Genomic DNA, 23863 nt, shown 5'->3' with positions numbered 1-23863 from the left:
TGTGTGCATGCGTGTTGTTGCAGGTGGTCTGTTTGTGGGCCTGCCGGAGCAGACCCCTCGCAGCTCCATGCTGACGGAGGCTGACCTGCAGTTCTACGTCAGCCAGTACAAGGAGCGAGGCTTCAGGTGGCACACGTTTAACACATCAGACGGCATTCACCCACACCTGAACTCACACCTGCGCCCTCTGGTGGACATTAGCAGGAACTACAACCAGAGCTGCAGACATAGATGCATAGATTAAAACACGTTTACATTTTTAAATTTTATTTTTATCATTTTAAACAAAAACATTTTTAACAGTATACTAACATTTGTCAGACATTATTAATATTTTTTGGAAATTTTATGAATATTTTTCGGACAATATATTAATATTTGTTGGACATCTTATTAGTATTTTTCAGACATTTCATACATTTTTTTAGACATTTTATTATTATGTTTTTGGTCATATTTAATAGTATTTGTCGGACATTTTATGAATATGTTTTCGGACATATTTAACAGTATTTCTAAGACATTTCCTTAACATGTTTTAATATTTTTAACAATATTCTAATATTTGTCAGAGATTATTAATATTTTTCGGATATTTTATAAATATTTTTTCGGACAATATATTAATATTTGTTGGACATCTTACTAGTATTTTTCGGACATTTCATACTTTTTTTTTTTAGAGATTTTATTAGTATTTTTTCGGACATTTTATTAATATTTTTTAGGACAATATATTTATATTTATCTGACATTATATTAATATTTTTAGGACATTTTATTAATATTTTTTAGGACATTTTATTAATATATTTTAGGGACATTTTATCAACATTTTTAGGACATTTTATTAATATTTTTCAGGGACATGTTATCAATATTTTTAGGACATTTTATTAATATTTTTTAGGGACATTTTATTAATATTTTTTAGGGACATTTTATTGATATGTTTTCAGATATTTAACAGTATTTCTAAGACATTTTTTTGACATGTTTTTAATATTTTTAACAATATATTAATATTTGTCAGACATGTTAAAAATATTTTTATTACATTTTATTAATAATTTTTTGAACATTTTATTAATAAAAAAAATGCGTCTGGTTGTGTTAGTGTGAGCCAGAATACAAGGAGTCATGGCTCAAAACTTACATTTTATCACATAACATCACAGTCATGGCTTTAAAGGATAATCAGAAATATAGCAGCACATTAATGTGAGTCATTAATGGTTCACAGGGGACCACTGAACTGGTATCGAAACGGGGACGCGACCTGGAGGTGGATGTGTTCTCGTCCCAATAAAAAGGTTTGTTACCGAGCACGGGGGGGTGGAGCTGCCTACATATAAACCACAGCTGCTCTGTGAAACACTTCAACCCAAACGTTTCTGTCACTGTCCTGTACCTGCTGGTTAAAGAGTGTCCGTGTGGATCAGACTCACCTTCAGGCTGCTGTGTCTTCTGTCCTGCGTTCCTGCAGCAGCTGGAGGCTGATTGGCTTCCACCTTCGTTTAGCAGATTAAAAGCAGCTGCTCTCAGACAGGAGTCCAGTCTTTTGTGTTTCCATCAAATGAAAACTGCTGTGGTGTCATGTGAAGGAGATCTGGGGCACAAACGTCCTGAGGACACTCTCACAGAGCTCCTAACTCAGCCTAGACACTTTCAGTGAGGAGTTGTAGCTGCAGGTGTGGTTGACCCTGTTGACCCTGGGATCACATGTGATTGGCTGTCAGAGACACGCCCCTTTGTGACATTTTAAAACCAAAGACTTTCTTTGTGTGTGTGTGTGTGTGTGTGTGTGTGTTAGGTGCTGACGCCCGCCCTGATGGTGACGGCAGGTAAAGACCCGGTGCTGCTGCCGGCCTTGTCCAAAGGGATGGAGGACTTGGTGAGGAAAACAAACCATCAATCAATCAGTCCTCCTCAGTCACAGACAGCATGATTATAGATTATTGGAAATGAATGTGCTGTCTCCGTTTGTGAACCGCAGATCCCAAACCTGAGTCGAGGACACATAGAGGAGTGTGGACACTGGATTCAGATGGACAAGCCGGCGGAGACAAACAGCATCTTGATTTCATGGCTGAAAGAAACACTGGAGGAGGCGGCAGCCGGCGGCGTGGGCTCCAAACTGTGACAGAGCCACAGCAAAGTTGATCTCTGTCTGAACATCACGTTTCTCTTTTATTATATAATAATCCCAAATGTAACATTTTGTTGTTTCGGAGTGAAAGACGTCACCTTTGGTTGGGTAAAGTTTGATGGACATTTTCTAACATTTCTGTCACAGTAATCAATAATTAATAAGTCAGATCAATAACAGCAGGGTAACTGATGATGAAAAATGTTGTTCTGTTAATGAACCTTGAAAACGCATTAAAGTTCTACGTCACCAAACAGCTGTGAGTGTTTATTGTAGCAGCAGGAAACACACCGAGTGACACAAGGAGACCCAAAATGACCCCAGAGACACGGACTGACCACAAAGACACACGAAATGACAATGAGATGCAAAATGACTCGAAAGAGACCCACAAGGACCCCAGAGGCATAAAATGACCCCAGAGGTATATAATGACCACAAGGAGACACAAAATGATCAAAAAAAGAAACAGAAACTGACAAGAAGACAAAATGACCCCAAAGAGACAAAATGGTCCCAGAGACCCAAAACTGACCACAAGGAGACATTAAATGACCCCAAAGAGAAACAAACTGACAACAACTAGATGCAAAATGACCCCAAAATGACTCAAAAGAGACATAATGGTCCCAGAGACCTAAAAATGATGAGGAGACACTAAATGACCAAAAAGAGAAACACAAACTGACAATGAGATGCAAAATGACAATAAAGAGACACAAAATGACTCCAAAGAGACACAAAATGACCCAAAAGAGACAAAATGGTCCCAGAGACCTAAAAATGAGGAGACACACAAACTGACAATGAGATGCAAAATGACCTCAAAGAGACCCAAAATGACCACAAGGAGACACTAAATGACCCCAAAGAGACCCAAAATGACCACAAGGAGACCCAAAATGACCACAAGGAGACACTAAATGACCCCAAAGAGACCCAAAATGACCACAAGGAGACACTAAATGACCCCAAAGAGACACTAAATGACCCCAAAGAGACACTAAATGACCAAAAAGAGACCAAGTCATTGAGGAGAAAAACGTGGAACAGACACACAGAGTTTTTGTCATTATTTTAGAATCGGCCAATAGGAGGCACCACAAGTCCCAAACAAGTGCAATGGTCTGTCTCAAAATCTGGCTGTAATCAATGATGGTTTTAATCAAACATCAACAAACTCAGACTAAGCCATTAAAGCATGTTTAATGCAGGTGTCCTAAACTGTCAAAGGTCTTGATCTCACACATCTTCAGCTTTTACAGGTCCATGCTGGCGTGAACCCTGGAAATCCTGCTTGCTGCTATATTTTAGAATTGTTTTTATATTTCCAAAATATACACATTTAGACGGCCTTGCACCGAGCCTAAAGAGATTTGTCTCTGGCACAAAGTCACTCAGACAGACACTTCACCTGCTCATTACTCTGCATAACTTTACTACATGTACTTTGGCCTCAAGAAACCCTCTGAGGCTTTCCACCCTTCTCCCCACCCCCATGTCTCTCTCTTCATATTTCCTGAAGCGGTTGTTCACTTTCATTTTTACTTGTAGCCGTGATGCAGTCTATATCCTGGAGCAACTTGACCTGAAGGTATAGTAACTTATTATTTTCAGCTTTGTTAACCTGTATATTTCAATAAGTACAGTTTGATTACAGAATATTAAAAAATCAGGCACAGGCTGTTTTTCTCTGCGTTCGTAAGTCAACCTGTACACTGTGCTGGTTGTTCCTTTCTTGCCTCGTGAGTTACAGTCGATGGAAGTTGTTCAAGTAGAGCTTTAAAATCTCCGAGGGGATAACAGATCTATTGAAGCACCTAAGACTAGTTGGGGACTGAGAAATAGTTTCAGTTAAGAGAAGACAGACAGTCTTTACTTTGATACAGAAGGCCTTGTTTGTTTTTTTAAGTCAAATGTTGACTTTATTTATTTTTGGGTCTCTCTTCTGCCAGAGAGTCCACTCGATGATACTTGTACGTATTATTAGGCTGCATTTTGTTATTCAGTTGGATGATGATGAAACTTCTCTGAATATGTCACATAAAACACTTTAAAGTAACACCAGACCTGAAGTAAAGAGTGGGCGAATAGTTAATGACTGATGACGTCTGTCTCACCCAAATGGTGTACTAATAATAAAGGCAGCCGATTAACAGTGTCTGGATTATTAATTTTTCATGTGGCAACAACAAACAAACAAACAGACGGAAAACGTGACTTCCATTTTTTTTAATTGCCAATTCAAAATTTTGTCTTTTCTTTTTATTTTCTAAGAAAAAAAGGAAAAATGTCTCAGTTTCCTTGTTTTTCGTTTTTGGTTTAAAATGGGAAAACAGTTGAATTTTGGTTATGTTTGTTTGTTTGTTTGTTTTTAAATTACAAATGAACTAGTCCACACCCATTGAGTGCACAGTTGCCTACGTCCAGTTTGAGTGTGAATTTGATGGTACGATTGCTTTATTGAAAGTACAGTAGTACCATTGGCAATAGTGGGATAGTTAGTGGGCTAAAACTGTACATTAGTAGTTGAGGTAGCACGTTGAAAGGCAGATAGTTAAAGTGTTTACACCAACATTGGTCCACAGGGGGAGCCACAGCGATCGGTCGCATTTTAGCCATTTTGAAGCATTTTTCTGTTGTTATAGCGCCACCCAGTTGCCAATTAGAGTTAAATTTCTCCAGTCACCTTGAGGCGTCCTGTTCTACATATCTACCAAGTTTAGTAAAAATCCATATGGCGGTTAGGTCTAGATAAGAAATGAGCTCTCTAGCGCCCCCATTTTGTTTGATGGGGTCAATAATGGAGGGGTCCCCTCAGATTATGTGTGGTCATATGCCTACAAAGTTGCGTGGTGATGGGTGAAACCCTTGAGATGTTCTACACCTTTATGTGATGAGCCACGCCCTCCGCAATATTCATTGCCTTATAGAAGCTCAGTTTTAGGAAGTTTTCCAACTTTTGCCAAGAGGGAACTTTAGATATTGCTCCCTAGATTATGTTCACCCAGTTTCATGCAGATCGCTCAAACTTCCTAGGAAGAGATCCATTTGAAGTGTTTTTCAAAAAATTCAAAATGGTGGAAAATCTATATAAGCGGAAGTTATGGGTTCTTGAGGCAAATGTGTTCCTCATGAGGAGAGGCATCTCTGTGCAAAGTTTCATGTCTCTACCACATACGGGGCATGAGATATGCCCATTCAAAGTTTGACATTTCAATGGGTTGCTATAGCGCCCCCCTTTGGCCAATTGATGTAATATTGCTTCATTGGCATCCTCCCATGACCCTCTACCACTGTGCCAAATTTCACATGGACTGACCAAGTCAGTGAGGAGAAAAACCTGGAACACACACACACACACACACACACACACACACACACACACACACACACACAGAGTTTTCCTCATTATATAGTAAGATTACTAAGTATCCAATGACACCTGGACCATAAACTTTATTTACATTAAGTTTTAGTTTATAACAATGTGTGAAAGAAATTCGGCGTCTGTCTCCGCTCACAGTGGGCAGCTGGTGAACCTGAATCTGGCGGAGAGTTGGAGGGAGACAGTGTGGTTTTACGTCAGACTATCTGACTTTTTTTTAAACTTAATGGTGGGTTACAGAGACTGGCTGTACTGAGATGTTTTAATGGATGGTTTAATTAAGTCGCTGTCTGTTAGTCACTTAGTTCTCACCAGGAAATGGCACATCAAATAAAAAGCTCTGCACTGGAAATCCACCGTACTTCAAAGTAAAGTGTATTATCTACAAACTCCTTACTTAAAATCCGCTCTGAATGCACCCATGAACCACATATCTAGACAGAGCATGAAAGGCGGACTGAGGATGAGTCAGAGATGTTGGCGCCTATCTCCTCACCAGCTGATCATTCCGGTTAATGTGCATTGTTTGTGGACACACCTATATAAAAGATGATTGTACTGCACATGGTTTCGGTGGTAACTACGTGAGAATGACGTGTGTGAGTGTGTTATGCAGTTTGGCTGCATTCCTCCACAGGCAAAAATGTTTACAAATGAAAATCAGATCTGAGAATAACCACGACTCTTACAGTTCAGTTCAGACAGGTCAGAATAAAAAGGTTTCTCCTCCTTGCCTTACTTTGGTTTTCTTTCTTTTCTTTTCAGCATGCTGGAGCACAACTTGGAGCATGGATAGGTTTGTGATTATCAAAACGTCAGAGTGATAGTGTGAAGCCAGTTTGTCAGTTGTGATTATGTTCATAATGTGTATGGTGTTCGGTCTGGCAGTCCCATCTCATTGCCAGGTCGTCAAATACCACCACTTTGTCACGCCCCTTGGTGTGTGATATCGACGCTGAGGGGTGTAACCCTACGTTACATTACGTTACGTAACAAGCGTACTTATTTTCATCTAAAACATCTTTATTCTAAATCTGACCACAACCGTTTCACAATGTTAACTGCTGCGTTTCAGCTGTTTGGCCTGTGTGTCGTTATGAGATACTAAGGAGTGTGACAATTTGTCTGTATTTGACAGCCTGGGGATGAGACTCAACAATTAACAGCCATCCAGAATTACATACCTTTGGTTGATAATACTTTTCTTGTCAATGCCTAGCTGGAAATTGTCTTCTTATCTAACAGCTGGTGGATGAGAAAACAGATAAGTGTTCTCACTGTTGGGTCTCTCTCTCTCTCTCAGGATCAAACATAACTCTATGCTCGAACATGGACCTGACTTGGCTGGTAAAAGGTACGAATTAAAGACGACGGTCAACATTATTCTGTACTTTTTGTTTATGTCAACAAAACTCATCTCATCTCCCTAGTTTTTATGGCTGCACCTTTTTATTGTTGCCAGGCAACCACCCCATCACCTCGTTACCCTGACCTTCCTGTGTAATCAATCGACTGTTACTGTTATTGTAGTCTCGCTCACCAGACCTTTCTCAAGAAAAGAAAGGTCTGGCTGGGCCGACTCTCACTTTAAGATTGGAGAAAAAAACGCCCCGGCTGCTTGTACTTCTTTCAACCAATCACAATCGTTCTGGGCGGTGCCATAGCAACGGTGCGCTTGCAAAAATATTGCCGGGGGGAAACAGGTTTTGGTGTAACACGCCCACAAAAATATCACCTACAGGACGCGGACCATGGCAGAAAAATGGCGACATCCCCGCAAGATCAAACACCGCAAAAGTTAGTAAAGGACGTGTTGAAAACTGCAACCGGAGGTGGTAGGGCGGGACTTCAGCGGGTGGCTTGTTCCACCCAATGAGAGGCTGATCTATGCAGCGAACTTCCGCCCACTCAGACTACTTTTATTGTATCCTGCAATAACGCCAAGCACTTACCGTCCAGAAACACCAGGTGCATTGCAACACAACAAGCTTCATTATCATTAAAAACAATTACAAAAAGCGCCTCTAGCTGCTAAAACTCTTTCTGTGTGATCAGGGCCTACCTAGTGTCTTAAATCCGTCCTGTGGGTCTTCCATTTTCCTCTTTTGAGGGGTGAATACAGACTACCACCATTTGCTAGTATGGAGAGTTACTTCCTCTTACCCAGGCGCAGAGCTTCATGCTGGTTGGCTGTCGGCTGTCATCTGTGTCGTGTGTTCAGGTGTAACGTTCTGACTAAGACGCAGCTGATGTGAGGCAAAGCAACAGTTGGCCTTTGTCACAGGTAGTTCTCTGATTCAGGTGTATCTGGGCCTTCAGCTCGTCTCTCCGTACTTTCTGACTTCCTGTCTGTGGCTCTCAGCTCCAATCCCATTGGTTCCTAGTGAAAGTATTCAAAAACACAAATATAGTTCCAGGTTCAAAAAGTCTCAGCCATTTCCTTTATACAGAATGTAGTTTTTATCAAACAGGAGGAAAGAGTGCATTTGTCTAGGTCTATTTTCAGCAGCAGATTGATCCACATTTGGTGCTGTAGGGAGTATTTGTGGCAGCAGGATGGTGTTTGTAGGGTTGAGTCAAAATAAAGAATAATTTGGAAAATGTTATTGCCACAGAAAAATTCTACTCAGTGTAACTTATTGTCTTCTACATGTTTGATAATACACTACATTTTATAAAATGCTTAGTTTGAGAAAACTAAACAATAAATGTTTAACCGTGCTTTGATTGGGTTGTACATTACTCTGAGTGTTATCTCCACCTACTTGCAGTTGAAATCATGTGTCTCCATCAGTGTCCAACAGGAAAGACCAGTGTCTCCAGTCAGCTGTGTGTCCATGAAGAGTGAGCGGTCCATGGGTGAACCTAAGAACTTCACAAATGGACACCACCCTGACAGTAACAGGTGGGGATAAAACAACGACAGTGAAAAGAAGTTTGGTTTGTAAAAAGACAGCACTGCTCATTTGTTCAAATATAATAATAATACGAATAAGGGAGAAGTGTGATTTCCCGTCATACACTTACTTGCAAAAGTTGAAAAATCTGAACTTCAGCGACCGATTTACACCGTGATAGCCAATCAGCATTGAGATCCTCCGGGGATGTATGACGCTGAGGAGGTAGCGGCGGAGGTTCATTCTTTGATTCAGTGATTTAATGTGTGTATGACACGAGAACCAACACAAAATATTCTAACGTTCAAATTGGGCAAATAATGCACATTTATAATGTAATGCACGAATAAAACAATCTGCGCGATTGAATTAGGTGGAAAGTCAATGTAAAGACGCGATAGGACGCAAATTCCCCTCGGGCCGGTACAATTGATGCGAATTATGGGAATTAAGTAAGTAGTGCAATTTTACATCATACATGTATTTGCATGAGTTGAAAAATCTGAACTTCAGCGACCAGTTTGCACCGTGATAGCCAATCAGCACTGAGATCCACCGGGAACGTACGACGCAGAGGATGTCCCGGCAGAAGTTCATGAATTCATCAGTGATTTCACGCTTGTACGACATGAATTATTTATGCATGAAGTGAGTCGATACAAAATATTCTAACATTCAAACAGTGTTTACATGTAAAGTCGATGTAAAGACACCATTAGATTTGACTTCCCGCTGGGCACTGTGATGGATGTGACATGAATGATGCGAATTAAGCGGCGTGAATGAACCAAGTAGCACGATTTCGCGACCAATTGACGTCGAGATAGCCAATCAGCAATGAGATCCTCCAGAGATGTATGATGCCGAGGATGAACCGGCTGAAGTCGATCTGTCGATTCAGCAATTTCACGTGTTGTTTTTGCGTATGAAGCGAGTCACCACAAAATATTCTAGTGTTCAATTTTGCATTGTATTTGTTGTGAACACATTAGGCAGCGTCTTCATGTAGGATCCTTGAGGCCTCGGTTAGAGTCGGGGTTCGCTCTCAGGAACAAAGGCAGAACTAACGTGACATTATTAGGATGAAGTTCATTTCAGCCTCAGAGATCGTCTGAAATAGACGGATCTGGAAGCTTGGTGAAATAGTGACTACTTGTAGAGGCCTGCCTGACCTGTTTGACTTAGTAAAAAAAAGATGTGGGCAGCAGTTCAGATGTCTGAAACAATAAAAGCACCAAACTTATTGTCACCTACTTGCAGTTGACATCATGTGTCTCCATCAGTGTCCAACAGGAAAGACCAGTGTCTCCAGTCAGCTGTGTGTCCATGAAGAGTGAGCGGTCCATGGGTGAACCTAAGAACTTCACAAATGGACACCACCCTGACAGTAACAGGTGGGGATAAAACAACGACAGTGAAAAGAAGTTTGGTTTGTAAAAAGACAGCACTGCTCATTTGTTGAAATACTTCAATAATACAACCCATGTTTACATTTACCTCACCAGAGTGACCTCTGCTGGTTTCCTGAACAATGACTGCTCTGTTTCACAAACAAAGGCAAAAGTAGCATGACGTTAGCCCTTTTTACACAGAGATGGCGCCATAGAGTAGCTACAAAGTCCCATCTTCATACTGCCTTTCCATTTTTACACAGAACCAAATGATGGTGGCATCATTCCGCTCCCAAAAGAGAGATGACAGATGTGACGTTTAACACAGCAGCATCGGCCTCTGGTGTGACATATAACATACACGTCAGCAGTTAACGTATAATCATCATTTACCGTCTCTGTTATATGGCGGCTGATCTCGTCCTCTGCTCAGAGGGTAAAGAGCTCCTGGACCTCATTGTTTTCACAAACTGTGGACATTTGGATCCCTGGAGAATCTCAATGCTGATTGGCTGTCGCTGCACAAATTGGACACTGAAGTTCAGATTTTTCAACTTTTGCAAATAAGCATATGATGTGAAATTGCGCTACTAGGTTCATTTGTGCTGCTTATTTTGGCTCATTCACATCACATCCTTCTCGTCCATTGCGCCCGCCGTGCTGCCCTGCAGGAATTTGTGTCTCATCACGTCTTAACATGGACTTTCCATTTAATTCACTTGAGCAAAATTGTTTTATTCGTGCCCTTTGTTGTGATGTGTTCACACCAAACTTGATAGGAATTTTCACATTGCGTTACACACTTGAGTTTGAACGCTAGTTTTTTGGTTGCTGAGGTTCTGATTTTTCAACTCTGTTGTATGTAACACAAAATCATGCTACCCGCTTCATTCACGCCACTTAATTGGCATATTTTGTGTCATTTGCCAGATATCCATTGCGTCCATCACACCACCCGGCAGGAATTTGCATCTAATCATGTCTTTACATTGACTTTAGGGACATTGTTCTTCTTCTTTGAGTTAGATGCTAACTGCTAATAGCAGCTTTTTACATCTTTCGAGTTCACACATAATATGTCATCAAAGCTTCACACCCATCTGCCCATGGTCCTGTCCTGTCGGCTGTCCTGTTATACAGACACTGTTTCAGCACTGTTACTACCTCCTGTAGCGGCTTAAAGGCGAGACAACTCTGTCCCCCCATACTGCAATTGTACGTTATATACAGAACAGAGAGGTGGCATAACGGTGTGAAATTCCTGCCTTGAACAGGCAGTGTAAAAGGGGCTACTGTTAGGATGAAATTAATTTGGTCATCCTCACAAATAGATGGTTCTGGAGGCTTTCTGGCATTACGACTGTTTTTGAGGCTAACTGACCTTTAACATGGCAGCCAGCCAGGAACACCTGCCAGCCACAGATAACTGGCTTGGTAACTTTACAAAAGGCACTGACATACAGAGATATACCTAAAATGTAATCACAATTTTTAGTTTCATTTGATGAGATCAAATCATGTGTCTCCATCAGTGTGCAACAGGAGAGACCAGTGTCTCCAGTCAGCTGTGTGTCCATGAAGAGTGAGCAGTCCATGGGTGAACCTAAGAACTTCACAAATGAACACCACCCTGACAGTAACAGGTGGGGATAAAACAACGACAGTGAAGTTTGTTTTGTAAAAAGACAACACTGCTCATTTGTTCAAATACTTCCCATGTTTACATTTACCTCACCAGAGCAACCTCTGCTGGTTTGTTGTTAGAATTACAATTGTTGTGAACCATATTGAAAAATGAGCATATCAAGTTACTCACACCGACATATTACAACCAACAAACTACATGGAAAGAAACTCTACCTCCACCCCCACAAATAAGGGGGATGTAATGACAGCTGTTTCCCCTCATGTTTTCCTCAGATTCACTCCAGAGAGGTCAGAGGTTCCCAGATGTGACGGTGCAAAGCATTCTCAAACAAACCAAGACTCAATATTTATGGTTTGTATATACACAACTTTTTTACTTCAACAGCTTTAGAGTGGCAAGTTTTAAGACACAGAGATGGATTTGAGGCTGCATAATATAAGTAATAGTGCTTTGATATTTTTCACAGCTTCCTCTGGAGAACATTGTCACGTTTGTGAGGGAGGGGCTGAAGAAGTTTCAGAGGATTTTGAGTCCCGATTACCAGGAATGCTCAGAGAGACAGGGTGAGGAGGAGTATGAGGCACTTCTGAAGTTCACACTGGACTTCCTGAGGAGAAAGAAGCAGGAGGAGCTGGCTGACTGCCTGCAGAGCAGTAAGAGGATTTTAATAGATTATGGCTATACCTAAAACCTGCAGTTCATCAAATAAACCACTAACAAAGACTTTTTGCTTTTTATTGATACACAGAATACGTCAAGAAATGGACTAGAATGCATTTGAATGTCTTAACTTGGGAATATTAGTTCAGTACATTTATTGGAAATGGCCTCTTTTCCTTATTGGGGTCCAATCACAGACTGCAGGTGGTCGCAAAGGCCCTTTTGAAACTGAAGGAATTCTCATTACTTTTCTCCAAACAGAATCACATTTTTGAAGGGCTTAAGGTGCTCGAGAACTCGAAAAATTACATGTGATATAGGTCTGGCTCACAGGTGTCACAAAATGGCTCAGTAGTGCCCCCTATTGAATTTATACAAAGCAGCCACCAAAGCTGGTTTGACCTGTATGTACGCAACTTGGTAGGCACATGTAACGTCCCAAGACATACAAGTAGTTATTTGGAGACATGCCCTAATCTCAACATGAAGTCAGCCATTTTCAATTTATTCTGCCACATCTGTGCATTTTTTTGGACATTTCCAACCACCAAATTCTACTTAAGTTATTCTTCAGCCCAAGTGGACGTTTGTGGCAAATTTGAAGAAATTCTCTCAGGCATTCATTAGATATCGCGCTCGCAAGAGTGAGAAGGATGCAAGGTCAAAGTGACCTTGAACTGTGACCACCAAAATCTCATCAGTCAATTGTAGAGTCCAAGTGGACATTTGTGCTGAATTCAAAGAAATTCCCCAAAGGTATTCTGGAGATATCACATTCCCAAGAACATGACGGATGAGGTCTCAGTGTCCTTAAACTTTGACCTTTGACCACCAAATTCTAATCAGATTATCCTCGACTCAAAGTGGACGTTTGTGCCAAATTTAAAGGAATTACCTTGAGGCGTCCTTGAGCCATCGTGTTCACACTCACTCAGGGTCTTATTTGGATATCACATTTCTTAGAATGAGATGGATGCAAGGTCATGGTGACCTTGACATTTGACCACCAGAATCTTGTTCGTTCATTGTTGAGTCAAAGTGAAAGTTTGTTCACAATCATTCAAGGTCTTATTTAGATATTGTGTTCCTGAGAATGAGACGGATACACGATCACAGTGACCTTTGACCACTAAAATCTGATCAGTTCATCATGGAGTCCAAGAGAGTGTTTGGGCCAATTTTTTTCTGGCACATTACCATATACTTTAGCTTCAACCTTCTGATCAATCACTGTCAGCAGCTGTTTCTAGCTCTGGTAATCTCACTGTACACTTGGTATCCAGCCCTCAACAACAGAATGACAAATTTAGCAACTAGCCTAACTGGTTAAGTGAACCATCCAGCAGAGAATGCAGCACATTCTCCAACTTCCATAAGATACTGTCAATCAAAACTGCCCCACAATGTCTAGTGCCTTCAGCTTCTCAGTGGGTATTCAGATTAAACATAGCCCTGTGTTGAAACAATACTTTAGGCTGCGTTAGTGGGGGCACTGCATGTTATTAAAGGTAGCAGTGAGATGAACAAAGATATTCCAGGAAGTCCAGTTGAAGGGAAAAAATGAACATGACCAAAACCCTGCATAATGCTTTAAAACAGGCAAAGAAAGGATTTTGCACCTGTGTAAAGGTATCATGGCGCCAACTATTTTAACTCTGACTTATGGATCTCGCCTGGATTCTTTCTTAGATCACAACATGTTCGTCTGGAGGTTAAAAACCTGTGTCCTCTTACAGATTTGGTGATTTCAACTGCTCATTAACAAACCAAGCTAGCTGCTAACAGCCACCGCTGCAACTAACAAACTCCGCAAATCCATTCAACACCTCCACCATCCACAGTCAGACGCACATGGCTGATTATTTACTGCTGAATCACAAATGTTGCTCTTGTGCTTTGCAGGCTGGCTAAACATGCTGGTGCTGACTATTTACCGAAGTTTACCAACCCATTGGCGCCCTGATCTCAAACTCCTCATACGGCATTACAAAATAATTGCAAGCATGTCCATTCTCAGCTTCCCAGTTTAAAACATTATACAATTATGTTTCATTAAAAAAACCTATCATTCTGTTCTCCTCTAATCTCATTTTGAATGTTTGTTAGTCCACCACTAACATTTTAGCCCCGTCTCATTTTGTCAACAAAAACAAAACATCCATTTCATCATAGTTTTTATTACCAAAGATCTATTTTTAGCTGGTCAACTTCTCATCTTCGCCTCAGAGCGGAAGGGTTTCGACAAACGCCATCATAGTTTCTATGCTTCTGTGACACTGATAGCTGTGGCTAGAGGCATTATGTTTTCGGGTTGTCTATACATACATACATACATCTGATGTGTCCATCCTTCTCATTTTCATGAACACGTTTCCTCAAGAACACCTCAAGAGAATTTCTTCAAATTTGGCACAAACGCCTGCTTGGACTCAACGATAAACTGACTAGATTTTGGTGGTCAAAGGTCAAGGTCAGCGTGACCTCACAAAACACAGTTTCGGATGTGACTCAAGAATTCATATCCTCCTGAGACCCGAACCTTTGGTTGGTATGCATGTTTAATCTCTCCTAGCTATTTGGGATCAGTAGGACCTGGTAAGTATAAAAACCTAAACATTGTTAACTATAATAATGTCCCAGTGTCCTCAAACAAGATGACAATAATGTCCCATTGTCCTCAAACAAGTACTTGCTAATTAACAGTGTCTTATCTTGTTCCTGTTGCTAAAATTTGTCAACTTTGTTGCCATATAAACCGACAAACATTATTCATCATAAATAAACAAGTTCCAACCATAACATGTGATCAGGTTTTGGACCTTGTCCACTTTTGTATCGGGATCAGCTGCAGGCTGACCTGGCAGAGATGGCCACCATCTTGTTTTTACATGGATTAGTGTATTGTGCTCTTACTGCCACTAGATGGCACAAAAAGTGTCCACGAACAAGGACAACAGGTCTGAGTTAAGTAGAATGAAGTATAAGGTCAAGCAAACCCAAAATGTGTGGGGGATATGTATTGTTGATGTATCGTATCTGTTGTTATGAATAGGACTGATCTGTCTATTGTTAATTTGTCGTTTCCTTATCCAGAAATCTCTGCTATGTCCAAGAGTAAACTCAAATCTAACCTGCAGAAGAAGTTCCAGTGTGTGTTTGAGGGGATCGCTAAAGCAGGAAACCCAACCCTTCTGAATCAGATCTACACAGAGCTCTACATCACAGAGGGAGGGACTGCAGAGGTCAATGATGAACATGAGGTCAGACAGATTGAAACAGCATCCAGGAAACCAGACAGACTAGAATCAAGAATAAGGTGTGAAGACATCTTTAAAGCCTCACCTGGAAGAGACGAACCAATCAGAACAGTGATGACAAAGGGAGTGGCTGGCATTGGGAAAACAGTCTTAACACAGAAGTTCACTCTGGACTGGGCTGAAGACAAAGCCAACCAGGACATACAGTTGACATTTCCATTGACTTTCAGAGAGCTGAATGTGCTGAAAGAGAAAAAGTACAGCTTGGTGGAACTTGTTCATCACTTCTTTACTGAAACCAAAGAAGCAGGAATCTGCAGGTTTGAAGAGTTCCAGGTTGTGTTCATCTTTGACGGTCTGGATGAGTGTCGACTTCCTCTGGACTTCCACAACAATGAGATCCTGACTGATGTTACAGAGTCCACCTCAGTGGATGTGCTGCTGACAAACCTCATCAGGGGGAAACTGCTTCCCTCTGCTCGCCTCTGGATAACCACACGACCTGCAGCAGCCAATCAGATCCCTCCTGACTGTGTTGACATGGTGACAGAGGTCAGAGGGTTCACTGACCCACAGAAAGAGGAGTACTTCAGGAAGAGATTCAGAAAGAAGCAGGTTAGAAGAATCATCTCCCACATCAAGACATCACGAAGCCTCCACATCATGTGCCACATCCCAGTCTTCTGCTGGATCACTGCTACAGTTCTGGAGGATGTGATGAAGAGCAGAGAGGAAGGAGAGCTGCCCAAGACCCTGACTGAGATGTACATCCACTTCCTGGTGGTTCAGACCAAAGTGAAGAACATCAAGTATGATGGAGGAGCTGAGACAGATCATCACTGGAGTCCAGAGAGCAGGAAGATGATTGAGTCTCTGGGAAAACTGGCTTTTGATCAGCTGCAGAAAGGCAACCTGATCTTCTATGAATCAGACCTGACAGAGTGTGGCATCGATATCAGAGCAGCCTCAGTGTACTCAGGAGTGTTCACACAGATCTTTAAAGAGGAGAGAGGACTGTACCAGGACAAGGTGTTCTGCTTCGTCCATCTGAGTGTTCAGGAGTTTCTGGCTGCTCTTCATGTCCATCTGACCTTCATCAACTCTGGAGTCAATCTGATGGAAGAACAACAAACAACATCCCAAAGGTCTAAAGTCTTCAGAGACAAACCTAAACTCATACATCTCCACCAGAGTGCTGTGGACAAGGCCTTACAGAGTCCAAATGGACACCTGGACTTGTTCCTCCGCTTCCTCCTGGGTCTCTCACTAGAGACCAATCAGAGACACCTCCAAGGCCTGCTGACAGAGAAAGTAAAAGGCCCACAGAATAATCAGGAAACAATCCAATACATCAAGGAGAGGATCAGGACGAATCCACCTCCTGAGAGAAGCATCAATCTTTTCCACTGTCTGAATGAAGTGAAGGATCATTCTCTGGTGGAAGAGATCCAACAGTACCTGAGTTCAGGACGTCTCTCCACAGATGATCTCTCTCCTGCTGATTGGTCAGCTCTGGTCTTCACTTTACTGTCATCAGAACAAAACTTGGATGTGTTTGACCTGAAGAAATACTCTGCTTCAGAGGAGGCTCTTCTGAGGCTGCTGCCAGTGGTCAAAGCCTCCAACAAAGCTCTGTAAGTACAGAGACAGGTGGAAAGATTCAATACACATTCATTAAACACTGGGCCTCATGCAGCAACGGTTTCAAGACACACTTCTGTTTTCACAGGAAATTTAACGTTTACATTCAGTCTCTTTCAAAACAAACGCACTACGTCGGTACAACACCGCAAATTGACCTTTTTTCCTTCAACAAAAGCATGTGGTTGGGTTTAGGCAACAAAACCACGTGGTTGGGTTTCGGCAATAAAAACACATGGTTGGGTTTCGGCAACAAAGGCACATGGTTGGGTTTAGGCAACAAAAACACGTGGTTAGGTTTAGGCAACAAAAACATGTGATTAGGTTTAGGCAACAAAAATACGTGGTTGGGTTTAGGCAACAAAAACATGTGGTTGGGTTTAGGCAACAAAAACACGTGGTTGGGTTTGGGCAACAAAAACATGTGGTTGGGTTTAGGCAACAAAAACACGTGGTTGGGTTTAGGAACTTGGCTACATTACATTGCTGGTCAGCGTAGAGATGCACAGTAGCTGAAATTAAAAGAAAAATGGTTTTAAAAGAAAGTGCTCTGGGCAATCTATTTCTCAAATTCAAAACATATGTTTCCTCACATTGGGCAACAACTTGTGTACAGTGAAACTGATTTTTTTCTCCCATCTTGGCCAGAGTGCTCTTGGCCACTCGTAAAAATGTCTATTACCTAAGAAAAGAGCAAATTAAAAAAAACATTGGTGAATCCCAGAAATCAGTGGGTACGAATAAATATAAGTACAAAAATAAGAGAACATTTGTTCTTATATCATTTCCTGAATGATGCCCAGTGTCTTTTTCGAAGATGTCATTCCTTTTCTTGTGGTTTCTTCAGGCTAAGTGGCTGTAATCTGTCAGAAAGAAGCTGTGAAGCTCTGGCGTCAGTTCTCAGTTCCCAGTCTTCTTGTCTGAGAGAGCTGGACCTGAGTGACAACAACCTGCAGGATTCAGGAGTGAAACTGCTGGCGGCTGGATTGGGGAGTCCAAACTGTACGCTGGAAACTCTCAGGTTAGGGTTTATTAAGATAGTCAGCAGATGGCCATTTATCTCTTCACTTAAAAGGCAAAGCAAGTATCTATCTATCTATCTATCTACACTAACCGAACAAAAATTTAAATGCAGTACTTTTGTTTTTGCTTCCATTTTTTACAGGTTAAGTAAAAGATCTAAGACATTTGTTATGCGTTCAGTAGATGTATTTGTCTCAAATTTCCGTTGCAATTTTGCTCAAATCCATCTTAGTGAGCAGGAGTTTGGTCTTCTGCTCGTGTCCTTGTCACTACTGGTGGCAGGCGGTATCTGCAGCCCAATCAGTTTGCACAGGTAGTCCAGCCTCTCCATGATGGCACAGAGCAACTGTCAGACCTTGCGCTGGTGCAGAGGGCCCTGGGTTCCTCCTGGTGCAGGACAATGCCAGGCCTCATGAGTCCAGAGTGTGTAGGCAGTTCCTGGATGATAAATGCATTGATGCCATTGACTGGCCCTCTCGTTCCTCTGACCTAAATCCAATTGAGCACCCATGGGACGTTACGTATCGGTGCATCCGACGCCCTCAAGTACAGACTGTCCAGGAGCTCACTGATGCCCTGATCCAGGTCAGGGAGGAGATCCCCCAGGACACCATCCACCGACTCATCAGGAGCATGCCCAGACGTTGTCAGGAGGTCATACAGGCACTAAGTCACATTATGAATTGCCAATTATTTACTTTGATTTTCAGTGTGATTTTGAATCCAGCCCTCGGTGGGTCGATGATTTTGGTTCCCACTGACTGTTGTTTCGTCATTTTGTTCTCAACAACAAATTGTACATCAGTAAAGATTTTCAACGTGAATATTTGTTCATCAAGATCTGATGTGAGATTTAAGTGTTCTCTTTTGGCGTCTTAATAGGTTGTCAAGCTGTCTGATCACAGAAGAAGGTTGTGCTTCTCTGGCCTCAGCTCTGAACCTCAACCCCTCCCATCTGAGAGAACTGGACCTGAGCTACAATCACCTCGGAGACTCAGGAGTGCAGCCTCTGACAGCTGGACTGGAGAGTCCACACTGGAGACTTGACACTCTCAGGTAGGTGGGAGGCTTGCTCTTGAAGGCTCTAGAGCTGGAAACAAAAGTGTCTGTAAAACACTCACCAGCCACTTTATTAGGTACACCTTGCTGGTACCAGGTCGGACCCCATTTTTAAGTATTGATGTCATAGATTCAACAAGGTGCACCGCATCCAAAAAGGTGCTCTACTGGATTGAGATCTGGTGACTGTGGAGGCCACTGGAGTACAGTGAACTCACTGTCAAGTTGGAGTGGCACCTGGTGTGGTCTTCTGCTGCTGTAGCCCATCTGCTTCAAGGTTGGACAAGGTGTTGTTGCTTCAGAGATGGTCTTCTGCACACCTTGGTTGGAACCAGTGCTTATTTGACTTCCTGTTGCCTTTCTATCATCTTGAACCAGTCTGGCCATTCTCCTCTGACCTCTGGCATCAACAAGGCATTTTGGCTCACTGGATATTTTCTCTTTTTGGGTATTTATTGGGTAGATATTTGCATTAACGAGCAGTTGAACAGGTGTACCTACTAAAGTGGACAGTGAGTGCATATTTCAGCCGATGTTACATTGATTAAAAGGTAAATTCTTCGTTGCAGATTGTACCCTAATGGCGTCCAGTGGTTGAAACGAGTTTTCAGGAAGTGTAAGTGTATTTTCAATTTGATTCTTGAACTAAAAGCTGAACTTGTTCAACTGTTTAGATGGAAAACTTGTCTTAAAACTGTGATGTCATTAATTTTTTGGTTTGTTCTTTCTCTCAGATGCCTGTGACCTTAAACTCGACCCCAATACAACAAACAGATATCTCTCCCTTCTAGACAACAACACAAAGGTCATGCCATTAATTGATGAAGAGCAATATCCCGCTCATCCAGAGAGATACATCACGTGGCCCCAGTTGCGATGTAGAAACGGTCTGACTGGTCGTTGTTACTGGGAGGTTGAATGGGAAAGAGAGGTCAATATCGCCGTGACTTTCAAAGATAATGATGACTGTTGGTTTGGAGGGAACGAGCGCTCCTGGAGTTTGTACTGCTGTCAAGGTGTTTACTCTGCTTTGCACAATAAAAGCAGCACACCCATAAATCCTCCCCCGAACTCGTCCTCCAACAGAGTGGGAGTGTACCTGGACTGGGCTGCTGGCACTCTGTCCTTCTACAGTGTCTCATCTGACAAAGTGATCCACCTTCACACCTTCTACACCACGTTCACTGACGTTCTTTATCCTGGGTTTGGGTTCCGCTTGGGGCCAGGCTCCTCTCTGTCTCTGTGTGCGCTGAAGGCACTGTCAAACAGAGAGTGAAGAAAGACAACTGCTGACAAGCTAATTTAAACTGTGCAAAATTGAATTATGTTTACGTTAAAAGCTAATGACTTTACATCAATAACTACTGTTTAAAAGTTGCAATGTAAAAGAACTGACTCGTGATGAAGTCACAGAAAACTATTATTTGAGTATCCCTCAGCTCTACAGAGCATTTTTGTGACGTTATAACGCTCCATTACGTGGATTGTTCTGTTGTGCCTACCCCACACGAAGGAGCTGCAGTCCACCAGGAATTATCCACTGCCCTGTATGAGCAAGCTGCAGTTGTCCAGGAATTATCCACTGCCCTGTTTAAAACAAGCACAAGTAGCATTCGTCCAGGAATTATCCACTGTCCTGTACAAACTAGCAGGAATTATCTACTGCCCTGTATGAGCAAGCTGCAGTTGTCCAGGAATTATCCACTGCCCTGTGAAAACAAGCACAAGCAGCAGTCATCCAGGAATTATCCACTGTCCTGTACAAACTAGCAGGAATTATCTACTGTCCTGTATGTCTAGGAATTATCCACTACACCCCATAAACTAGTACAAGTAACAGTTGTCTGAAAATTATCCATAACCCTCTATAAATAAGCACAAGCTGCAGCTGTCCAGGAATTATCCACTGCACTGTATAAACACTGTGTAAAACTTGAAAACAGAGTGAGCCTTGCCAGAGAATGAACGATCACCAATGAACAGACTAAAAAAACAGTTTTTTAAACTCTTCTTTTTGGATTATTTCCATTTTATGTTTTTACAATATGCTTTTATTCATGTTGTCTCATTGACTATATGCTAACATTTGTAGCTCAAACTCTTTTAATAAACAGTACTGTGAATTAAGGTGTTTTTTTGTTTGTTTGTTTTTTACATGCCTAAGTGCTGGTGCCGCTGAAGAGAGAGGGGACAAATTCAGTTGTCGGGAATACAACACACTTTTAATTGAGACTTGATACCATGGGCCAAATTTAAAAACTAAAATATAATGTCTGGGCACTTATCTAGCCCTTTCACATATTGTGGTCACTTCAGAGGACAGATATTTAAACACCATTGTCTTGTATATGCCTGGGTTTTGATGCTGTACTTACATTTAAGTCCCTAGAGTGGACCTTGTGCGTCATGCCATACTACTGCCACCCAGTGGCCAGGTGTTGTCACCGCAACACAAATCTCTGAAAACCAAGATGGCTGACAGGATGCAAGAGATGTTATACAGCTCAAGAATACCTATATGATACTAATACTAATAATAAAAATAATAATGATAACAATAGGTACAGAGAGCACAATCTAACTCCAAAGTCGTCGAAATCTTACGTCCAAGGTACCCTGGGTGTGTTGGTTGTTGATGTTCTGGGACGCCGTGTCAACTTCAGCCTGTTACATGCATTGTCTGTTTTCAAAATACACTTCTGTTTTCACAGGAAATGTACAGTTTGCATACAGTCTCTTTCAAAATAAAAGCACTACGTCGGTTCAACATCGCAAACTGATGTTTTTTTTTACTATCAAAACTACAAATACACGTGGTTAGGTTTCGGAAGAAAGAACAGGGCTTGGCTTTGCAGTCTTACAGGACGTGAACACTGCTCTCTCGAGTGAAGGTCGGTGTTTGTTGCACCCATCCACCACCCCTCGGACTTTAGCCTACGATTTTTATGTCAGAACATCAACGAACACGACTGACCACTCGGTGAGTTTCATGGCTTTGAAAACGAATGTTTAGGGTGGTTTTCGGACAGGTTCACACATGGCCATAGGCAGCAGTGTTAAGCCAGGCAGGGGAAAGACAAATTCTCCGAAAATGAGCAGTCATCACTATTTTGGTCTGCTGGTTAAAGAGTGTCCGTGTGGATCAGACTCACCTTCAGGCTGCTGTGTCTTCTGTCCTGCGTTCCTGCAGCAGCTGGAGGCTGATTGGCTTCCACCTTCGTTTAGCAGATTAAAAGCAGCTGCTCTCAGACAGGAGTCCAGTCTTTTGTGTTTCCATCAAATGAAAACTGCTGTGGTGTCATGTGAAGGAGATCTGGGGCACAAACGTCCTGAGGACACTCTCAGAGAGCTCCTAACTCAGCCTAGACACTTTCAGTGAGGAGTTGTAGCTGCAGGTGTGGTTGACCCTGTTGACCCTGGGATCACATGTGATTGGCTGTCAGAGACACGCCCCTTTGTGACATTTTAAAACCAAAGACTTTCTTTGTGTGTGTGTGTGTGTTAGGTGCTGACGCCCGCCCTGATGGTGACGGCAGGTAAAGACCCGGTGCTGCTGCCGGCCTTGTCCAAAGGGATGGAGGACTTGGTGAGGAAAACAAACCATCAATCAATCAGTCCTCCTCAGTCACAGACAGCGTGATTATAGATTATTGGAAATGAATGTGCTGTCTCTGTTTGTGAACCGCAGATCCCGAACCTGAGACGAGGACACACAGAGGAGTGTGGACACTGGATTCAGATGGACAAGCCGGCGGAGACAAAAAGCATCTTGATTTCATGGCTGAAGGAAACACTGGAGGAGGCGGCAGGCGGCGGCGTGGGCTCCAAACTGTGACAGAGCCACAGCAAAGTTGATCTCTGTCTGAACATCACGTTTCTCTTTTATTATATAATAATCCCAAATGTAACATTTTGTTGTTTCGGAGTGAAAGACGTCACCTTTGGTTGGGTAAAGTTTGATGGACATTTTCTAACATTTCTGTCACAGTAATCAATAATTAATAAGTCAGATCAATTACAGCAGGGTAACTGATGATGAAAAATGTTGTTCTGTTAATGAACCTTGAAAACGTGTTAAAGTTCTACGTCACTAAACAGCTGTGAGTGTTTATTGTAGCAGCAGGAAACACACCGAGTGACACAAAGAGACCCAAAATGACCCCAGAGACACGGACTGACCACAAAGACACACGAAATGACAATGAGATGCAAAATGACTCGAAAGAGACCCACAAGGACCCCAGAGGCATAAAATGACCCCAGAGGTATATAATGACCACAAGGAGACACAAAATGATCAAAAAAAGAAACAGAAACTGACAAGAAGACAAAATGACCCCATAGAGACAAAATGGTCCCAGAGACCCAACAATGACCTCAAGGACACACAAAATGACCAAAAAGAGAAACACAAACTGATAATGAGATGCAAAATGGCTGCAAAGAGACCCAAAAATTACCACAAGGAGACACAAAATGACCCCACAGAGAAACACAAACTGACAATGAGGTGCAAAATGACCACAAGGAGACACTAAATGACCACAAGGAGACACAAAATGACCCCAAAGAGAAACACAAACTGACAACAACTAAATGCAAAATGACCCCAAGGAGACAAAATGGTCCCAGAGACCCAAAAATGACCACAAGGAGACACTAAATGACCAAAAAGAGACACAAAATGACCACAAGGAGACACAAAATGACCCCACAGAGAAACACAAACTGACAATGAGGTACAAAATGA

The 23863-nt window shown here is 42.0% G+C and overlaps 2 protein-coding genes across 7 annotated transcripts in view; both read left to right on the top strand.

The window, feature by feature from the left end:
• The window catches only part of ephx2 (epoxide hydrolase 2, cytoplasmic), a 38336-nt gene extending 15128 nt beyond the window's left edge, over positions 1 to 23208 (top strand). Inside the window, exons 16-19 of one of the 2 annotated variants that reach the window (XM_049570692.1) lie at positions 24 to 126; positions 1244 to 1313; positions 22619 to 22699; positions 22802 to 23208. In XM_049570692.1, the coding sequence (XP_049426649.1) occupies positions 24 to 126; positions 1244 to 1313; positions 22619 to 22699; positions 22802 to 22948 (401 nt within the window). In that variant the 3' untranslated portion in view covers positions 22949 to 23208. Of the gene's footprint in view, positions 1 to 23; positions 127 to 1243; positions 1314 to 1813; positions 1895 to 1996; positions 2404 to 22618; positions 22700 to 22801 lie in introns of those variants that run through there. The other variant, XM_049570690.1, reaches the window with a different exon arrangement.
• LOC125885176 (NACHT, LRR and PYD domains-containing protein 3-like) lies at positions 6307 to 20902 on the top strand. Of its 5 annotated transcripts, XM_049570684.1 has the most exons (12): positions 6307 to 6333; positions 6841 to 6891; positions 8332 to 8442; positions 9718 to 9828; positions 11358 to 11468; positions 11746 to 11824; positions 11940 to 12126; positions 15227 to 17024; positions 17879 to 18052; positions 18937 to 19110; positions 19683 to 19729; positions 19848 to 20902. In XM_049570684.1, the coding sequence occupies exons 1-12, from the start codon at positions 6326 to 6328 to the stop codon at positions 20387 to 20389; spliced, it is 3393 nt and encodes a 1130-aa protein (XP_049426641.1). In that variant the 5' UTR covers positions 6307 to 6325; the 3' UTR covers positions 20390 to 20902. The 5 variants fall into 5 exon arrangements, with proteins under 5 accessions (XP_049426641.1, XP_049426644.1, XP_049426642.1 ...); XM_049570687.1 differs by lacking the exon at positions 8332 to 8442; XM_049570685.1 differs by lacking the exon at positions 9718 to 9828.
• Positions 23209 to 23863: the final 655 nt, after the last annotated feature.

The sequence above is a fragment of the Epinephelus fuscoguttatus genome, linkage group LG24 (genome assembly GCF_011397635.1).
Source record: "Epinephelus fuscoguttatus linkage group LG24, E.fuscoguttatus.final_Chr_v1".
Taxonomy (NCBI): domain Eukaryota; kingdom Metazoa; phylum Chordata; class Actinopteri; order Perciformes; family Serranidae; genus Epinephelus; species Epinephelus fuscoguttatus.
Note: the sequence above shows the minus strand (reverse complement) of the source record. Positions and strands in the feature narration are given on the sequence as shown.

What these genes read in the sequence shown, in the direction of transcription:
- LOC125885176 (XM_049570684.1), top strand. An exon ending in CACCACCCTGACAGTAACAG is followed by an intron (nt 11,469 to 11,745) that starts GTGGGGATAAAA and finishes TGTTTTCCTCAG; the next exon opens with ATTCACTCCAGAGAGGTCAG. An exon ending in AAAGCCTCCAACAAAGCTCT is followed by an intron (nt 17,025 to 17,878) that starts GTAAGTACAGAG and finishes TGGTTTCTTCAG; the next exon opens with GCTAAGTGGCTGTAATCTGT.